The sequence below is a fragment of the Malus domestica genome, chromosome 03, assembly GCF_042453785.1.
Source record: "Malus domestica chromosome 03, GDT2T_hap1".
Classification (NCBI taxonomy): Eukaryota; Viridiplantae; Streptophyta; class Magnoliopsida; order Rosales; family Rosaceae; genus Malus; species Malus domestica.
In genome coordinates, this window is record NC_091663.1 from 30,107,518 (window position 1) to 30,115,257 (window position 7,740).

A 7,740-nucleotide genomic window follows, 5' to 3' on the forward strand; every position below is an offset into this window, starting at 1 on the left:
CGTGATTTGTGTTTCTGGTACACGTTAATTTTTTTTTTTTTCCGAAAAGAAAGATATAAAACAAATATCAAAAGGAAATCCAGTCCTCACAACCTCATTGGTTGCTTGAAATCGATGTGGCAAACTCACATGCTGCTAATTATCTTATCCTCTTTGCCTACTGTATATCCGAAGTGTGCCAAAACGACTATATTTAATACAAACTGGTTGTTTCCTTTTCAAAGTAGTTGAGAGCTCCTCAAGCTTCCACTTTGGCCACTCCCACCACCTCTCACTCTCCTCTTCCTCACTCACTCACCTGTGAGAAACATCAGAGAAAACCCAACTAAAAAAATCTAAGAATTAATGGCTCTCCAGGCTGCTTCTGTGGTTTCTTCTGCTTTCTCTGTCCCCAAAGAGGTTCGTTTTTTATCGGTTTCTTTGTTGTACTCCGAAGAGCTAATATCGCCTAATCCTAATTTCTTTATTCCAAGAAACGTTTCTTCTCGTTGTTATCGACCAAGAGGCTAATGGGGTTTGATTTGATTTATTTTCTTGGAATTTTGTTTTTTCTCAGGGAAAGTCAGGTGCTTCTTTCAAGGATTCGAGTCTGTTTGGAGTAACTTTCTCGGAAAATCTCAAGGCGGAGTTCAGCTCTGTTGCATTAAGCTGCAAGGTAGGAAAATACTACCATTCTACTCTTCTTCTGCAGAACACAAAATGTGTTTCTTCTTGTTGAAAAAACAAAAACTGACTTAGAATTATATGAATAGAGCATGCTATAGTGCATTTAGTAAAAAACACTTCCGCTTATAAGCGCTTTTAGCAGAAGCACATCAAATTTTAGTAAAAAGCCAAGTGCTATCACAACCGATAATCACTTTAAATTGTTTCTGTTAAAAGACTTTTAGCCACTTTGGAAGCACTTCCAAACGTGCTGTTTTGATTACAGAGAGAATTCAAGCCAGTGAGAGCCCAGACAACAGCAACAAGCAGCCCAGCAATCAACAAGGGAACATCAGAGGGGAAGAAGACTCTAAGAAAGGGCAGTGTGATTGTCACCGGCGCCTCCTCCGGACTTGGTCTGGCAACAGCCAAGTCTTTAGCCGAATCCGGAAAATGGCATGTAATTATGGCCTGCAGGGATTTCCTCAAGACTGAAAGAGCTGCCAAGGCAGCTGGCATGCCCAAGGAAAACTACACCATTATGCATCTAGACCTCGCTTCCCTCGACAGCGTGCGCCAATTCGTTGATAACTTCAGGCGTTCTGAGAGGCCTCTTGATGTGCTCGTGTGTAATGCTGCTGTTTATCAGCCAACCGCTAAAGAACCTTCATTCACTGCTGAGGGATTCGAACTCAGTGTTGGGACCAACCATCTTGGACACTTCCTTCTTTCACGGTTGCTGCTGGAAGATTTGAACAAATCCGACTACCCATCAAAGAGACTCATCATTGTTGGCTCAATTACAGGTACTTGATTTAAATGAAGAAGATAGTTCTTCAAAATATGTACTGTTCTTTGTAGAATGTGTGATGAAGTTTGTGTTGTTGCTTTTCAGGGAACACGAACACCTTAGCTGGAAATGTACCTCCAAAAGCCAACCTCGGGGACTTGAGGGGACTTGCAGGAGGCTTAAACGGTCTAAACAGCTCAGCCATGATCGACGGTGGAGACTTTGACGGTGCCAAGGCCTACAAGGACAGCAAAGTCTGCAACATGCTCACAATGCAAGAGTTCCACAGGCGCTACCATGAGGAAACCGGGATAACATTTGCTTCCCTTTACCCAGGCTGCATTGCCACAACCGGTTTGTTCAGGGAGCACATTCCCTTGTTCAGGCTTCTGTTCCCTCCATTCCAAAAGTACATCACCAAGGGCTATGTCTCAGAAGATGAAGCCGGAAAGAGACTTGCTCAGGTAAGAACTTGTGCTTGACAATGGTGCATTATGTTTTTCGATCTCTCTTGTGCATGAACTCATTTGCTTGCTGCTGATCACTCTCAGGTTGTGAGCGACCCAAGCTTGACAAAGTCGGGAGTCTACTGGAGCTGGAACAAGAATTCGGCTTCCTTCGAGAACCAACTATCCCAAGAAGCTAGTGATGTGGAGAAGGCTCGCAAGGTGTGGGAAGTCAGTGAGAAGCTTGTGGGTTTGGCCTAAGTATAGAAGCTTGATGTTCCCGTTGACCAGCATTTTGCCTCGGAGGAGGAGGATGTCACCCAAGATCAGGTCCATTTGTGGAGTGCAGAATTTGAAATTAAAGCTGTACTGTCATAGACAATTTTCTCATGTGGATGATTAGTGTTAGTAACAAATGAGAATAAAATCACTCACCTCTGTTGCAAAATGCAGATCATACTTCTTGTTACAAGTTTAACATTTTACTCTTATTTATTTTAAATATTTACAAAACGAAAGTATCAGAATGTTGTAAAGAAGTAAATATCAACCATTTACTTCTAGCTTTTTACATGGCTAGTAACTTAAAGCTCATAAGCAGGAAACCGTGCTTCAGACGGTTCAGTCATGTCCAAAAGGAGATGAGCCATTCCACCAACACCTTCGAATAGAGAATAGGACCGATCACCTCCATGCATCATACCCTCTGATATGAGTCTTAAGGCTCTATCGTGTAAAAAGCAAGCAAATGCTTTGGCCCTGTACAAATATTCCACCTTACCCGTTAACCGGTAGAGTGAAAGAAACACATAGGCGTTCCCACTGATGCCATGACAAATGCCAACTCGCTTCAGCAGACCCTGGTTCCACACCACCTCCCCTGCATCTATAGCAGCTTGCAGGAACTCCTGATCTCCAAAAACCTAATGAAATCAATGGACTAATGAGTAAGCTGCATTGAAAATTCACCATATGTATTATTAAGTTGAAGAAGGTATCCAGCGCATATAACCATAAAATGAAAAAGATCGCATGTTTTAGACTGCATATCATGTCCATGAAAGCAATAAATTGACGTATCTTCTTATCCACTAAAAGAAAAACGTATTTTACTAAAGCCACGAACAGAATCTGTTGGCAATATACCAACCACTTTCAACTCATTTTGTATCATTTCCATTTTCAATAACATCGACAACAAAGGAACAAATCTGTAGATCCAAAAGTAAAGTAACAGTTTCTCAAGTCATTTTTCTATGAAGCACCCCGAACCACAAAAGGAGAATAAATAAATAGATAAATAATCCGTTCCAGTCTCATAATAATTATTGAAAAATCAGTTATTCACCTCTAATTTACCACGAAACTACAATATCCAAATTTTGTCCGACAAGTTTTCATAAGAAATAATTCAGATTATAATTACCTCAGCTGCTCTCAGAAGTGTAAGAGCAACTCCAGGAGCACCATGGCACCAGTGCACAAGACGGTCTGATTCACTTCCTTCACTTGAAGGAAAGTTGCCGCTTGGAAAACGATTCTTAATCATGTAACGCAGAGTACCCTTGACATCCTCCACCTCAGCAGGTTTCAGTTCCGTGCTCATCAAAACATACATAATACCTGCTAATCCATGGGCAGCACCCCAGTATTTCTTTCCATGCCACTCGTACATCAATGAGCTTCGTCCCTTCTTGGCCAATTGTCTACCAGCCTTGATAATTTCATCCACAACTGATCTCTACACAAATTGATTGGGGAATAAATGGATAATCAATTCAGTCCATTTAAGACCAATCTGAAGAACGGTTTAAGCACAAATGTCTTACCATGCAAGTAGCAGAAATTGTCCCATTTCCAATATGCTTGTTCAAAAAGGAACAGGCCCATAAGAACCCAGCTCTCCCGTATAATAACTCATTTGGAAGATCACTAGACAGCTTGATCTGCTCGTAGAGCAAAATAGAATGTCAAGACAGGCAAACATACAAAGGCCCTCTCAAGAAGAACAAGTCTTAAGCGCAGGAAGCAAATGATACTATCAATCACCTCTTTGAATTTTGATAAGTAGAGGTCAAGTAACATTTCATCACCAGTATGCTTTGCAACAACAGCACCAAGGGCACAGACGCCAGCCCGCCCACATATGAATGACACACGCCTGCAAGCCCATGCAGTACATAACAAAGCTATGAAGTCAAAATTACTCAATTCCCCAAAGGCTAAGCCAGAACTGAAACAACATAAGGTAATTGTACAAGCACACAACTATTACCCATGGTCAGTAAGCTACGTTAAACTGCAATTAGAAGTATCACTTTCTACATGTTCTTAAACTTTAAAACTGATACCAACCCAAATTTGGTGCAAAACTTTCTTTCTACCAACACATATATTGGGTCTGATATTTCCAACGCATCTGACATTCAAATAACAGTTACAGTTGAGATTACATGCTTGTGTCCAAAGAGAAGCTAACGAGTATTGAACCCAAAATTGAGCACGGGTTTTAATCCGATTTTAAAGTTACCACTGACTTACTAAGCTACTGAAGAAATCAGAGAGATGAAGAAGACTATCTTAATAAGTGAAATAATTACTGATACAATCAATAAGAGACATTGAGGCCGCAACTTCTATCCACCTCAGTCAAACGAATTTAACAGAAATCTAACAACTCAAACATAAAAACAGTAAGCTCGCAGCTAACTAGTTGTGCTATGATTTGGTACTGCTTCTATGAGGGCAAGTTGGCACGCCGAGTTTATCGACAACTGAAGCAAACCAACAACTGAAACACAGCCATAGTTTATCGACAGTTTGCATTTCAAACTCGGCAAGCTAAAGTAGAATCCAGACCTAACTCAACTTCACAACAACTAAAAGAGCCAAAACTCCCTCTACATATTTCACAAACAAGCAAGTCAAATGAGCACGCATCATTGCGTGTGTCTACGGAGTGAGACAAATATAAAGAGAGTACCTGGAACCTGTAGAAGCAGAATCACATGCCTTAACAATCTCAGAGCACAATTTAAGATCACTCTCATTCTTTGTAACTTGGTAAGCCTTGAAGGCCAGGAAAGCAGTCCCAAGAGCCCCTGTATACAAACTATAATCTTCCACACGTTTTCCACCCAAACCCCACGTCTGCCTCACGACCTACAACCCCAACAAACACAAAACCCAAACCAAATCACTTACAAAAAAAGTACTTCTCGATACATAAATATACAAAAACCCAAAATTTATTTTTTTAAAATTCAAATCTCTCCAATTACCAACAACCCAAAACCCAAATTCCATAATTCGCCAGAAATTGAGTGAAATTAATCATCTTTTGTGAGTACCGTTTCTTTGAGGTCCAAAGCGGAGCACTTGAGTATGTCGGAGAGTGTTCTGTAAGGAAGGTGGAGGAGGCCTGTTAGCGAGTTTTTGGGGCTTTCGGGCGCTGCCGCGTCCGGTGGTGGCTCTGCCAAGAAGTCTGGCATTTCGTTCGGGAAAAATCGGTCGGCCATTTCCCTCTCCGCGCACACAAACAAGCACGAGAGTGAGAGGTCACGTTACTCTGTTTACTCGGGTTCACTGCTGCCGGTGTAAAGCTGTGATGGACCTCTTTCAAACTAGTAACACGTGTTTAGGCTGCCGCTGCTTAGTTGGCGTTTGGTTCGCGGGTGTTCTGGGAAAGGGATCGGATCCCTCTCTATCAAATCCATCTAATCCGTGATTCAGACAGTTGAAATTTGATCCAATGACAACAAAAAAGGGTCATTTAAAAGTTATAATAACTGTAGCCATTAGATTTTAATTTGATCCAACATCTACAAACAGGGACCCTTTAAAAGTTATAATAATTGTAGCTGTTGGATCAAAATACAACGGTCCGGATCTTGGATTAGGTGGATTTGGTGGAAAGGGATCATCTCTGGTGTTCTGGGAACATCTGGTTCTGGGACAATGGTTGGCTTTTGTTTTCAACTAGAAATCTTTGTTTAAGTTTTTATTTTTTATTTTATACAAATTGACACACCCCGACCCGAATCAGGGCATGCTGGCCGTCAAGTGAGGATGACGTAGTCATATGCACAGTACGAAAGCAAGAAGGATAATAGAGAATACGAATAAATAAAAACCAATTCATAAAAGTACTAGCTAAGATAAGTGCTAGAAAATGTGTGAATACACAATCAGAGCATGAGTAGCCTAAATTCAGTCTAGAAAACTAGTACTAATTAAACGACACCCAAAAATGTCCTACATTGTGGTATTTTGTCAGAACCTCCGTTCAATCCTCGCAAGCCACTGACGGACAAGCTTACCTAAAACCTAGAGGGACGAAAAAACAGAAAGTGTGAGTGGGCAAAAACAAAGCTTTTCAAAACCATTTCATTATCAAATGCTTTAACCCATCGCTGTAAAACATGTATAAATTCCCCATAAGTGGAATATAAATATATAAGTATATATATATATATATATGCATATATTTCAATTCATGCTTCACATATCCATTATCATAAATATGCCATGCCAAAATATAAACAGAATAAGTAACTCAGGTAAAAATAAATTTATGGAAAATAACATATTAGCAGGAACCCCTGCAGAGGTCTGTTCGCCTAAATGCATAGCTCATTAGTCAATCTTGCCGGAGTCACTGCAAGTGACCTATACGGCAGTACACTGCACACGAGTCGGAACCACTGTAATGGTCTGTAGACTCTGTACGATAGGACTGGGTGTAATATAACTATGCTCCTTACTACATTCTCATTATAACTGTGCGATAAATCGCTAGTCACCTACGAGTCGAAACCATATATAATGGTCAGTATGACAAGACTGTGCACCTAAATTGGATCCAATGTGAGCATATGGTGCGGGAGGTGACATTATAAACAGGCATGTGCCTTAGCTCTAGCTAAATCACTAACACCGGGGTGCAGGTTTATGAGCTATATATTCCTCAATTAATCACAACCATTATTCACATTCACAATTCATAACTCACTTGAGCTTACATGAGCGTCCACAGAACCACAATTATATAAATATATATGCAAACATCATGTGCATATTCTAAATGTAAAACATTTGGCATGGCAATTTAAGTCATAACTCATTTAAATGCATTTTCTGGGAATTATACCAACCATATACATATATATTTAAAACCAAAAGCCCACTCACTGGTATGTCGAAGGGTCGTAGCCCCCGAGTCGCCCTTGATTGCGCTCGTCCTCGGGATAAGTCTCCCCTATATGCGAAACAACTATAAAAACGTTAATTTAAAGTACATAACCAATACTGACTAATAACTTATCATACATTGCTCAAATGAGGTATATAAATATACTATCGTGACCTACACAACTCCATGAACACGCCCAAAATTTTAAAATAATTTTTGGAGCCGTCACGCGCCGGCAAGGGCACGGCCCTACACGCAAGGAACCCTAACAGAATCCCCTAACCCCGTTAGGAATATTCCGTTAAAAAGCAACAGAAACCGTTAAAACTAACCAACGCCATTAGGAATATTCCGTCGTCTTCTACCTTCGAACTCCGGCGACCGTCGCCGTCACTGGAAACTGGAAAAACTTAAATCCTTTTAACTTCTTCATTTTTCAACCAAATTTCACGAATTATATACCAAAATGAAGCTTAAGACAAGTAGAACACATCCTTACCAATTTTAGGACCTAAAACTCACGGGATATCACCGGAAAAATCCACGATAATCCGGCCAAACTTAAAACTCGCCGATCTCAAGTTCCCGACATCCAATTTACTTGGTTTTTCTTCTCTGAGCTTTGTAAGGATGTTTTAAAGATTCCTACAAGCTTCAAATCACCTAAA

General features: G+C 40.5%; 2 protein-coding genes and 1 long non-coding RNA gene across 3 annotated transcripts; 1 reads left to right on the plus strand and 2 right to left on the minus strand.

Moving 5' to 3' along the window:
- Positions 1-130: 130 nt before the first annotated feature.
- On the plus strand, positions 131-2,333 carry LOC103430380 (protochlorophyllide reductase, chloroplastic). The gene is made up of 5 exons (XM_008368516.4): positions 131-399; positions 557-655; positions 932-1,451; positions 1,541-1,899; positions 1,987-2,333. The coding sequence occupies exons 1-5, from the start codon at positions 346-348 to the stop codon at positions 2,140-2,142; spliced, it is 1,188 nt and encodes a 395-aa protein (XP_008366738.1). The 5' UTR covers positions 131-345; the 3' UTR covers positions 2,143-2,333.
- Positions 769-5,562, minus strand: LOC103430389 (lanC-like protein GCL2). The gene is made up of 6 exons (XM_008368528.4): positions 5,232-5,562; positions 4,865-5,043; positions 3,931-4,042; positions 3,711-3,827; positions 3,308-3,622; positions 769-2,804 (listed from the first exon to the last, which is right to left on the minus strand). The coding sequence occupies exons 1-6, from the start codon at positions 5,397-5,399 to the stop codon at positions 2,466-2,468; spliced, it is 1,230 nt and encodes a 409-aa protein (XP_008366750.1). The 5' UTR covers positions 5,400-5,562; the 3' UTR covers positions 769-2,465.
- A 455-nt stretch (positions 5,563-6,017) lies between these two features.
- Positions 6,018-7,205, minus strand: LOC139194113 (uncharacterized). The gene is made up of 2 exons (XR_011578837.1): positions 7,072-7,205; positions 6,018-6,207 (listed from the first exon to the last, which is right to left on the minus strand). It is a non-coding gene; the product is annotated as an uncharacterized lncRNA (long non-coding RNA).
- Between the last annotated feature and the right edge of the window lie 535 nt (positions 7,206-7,740).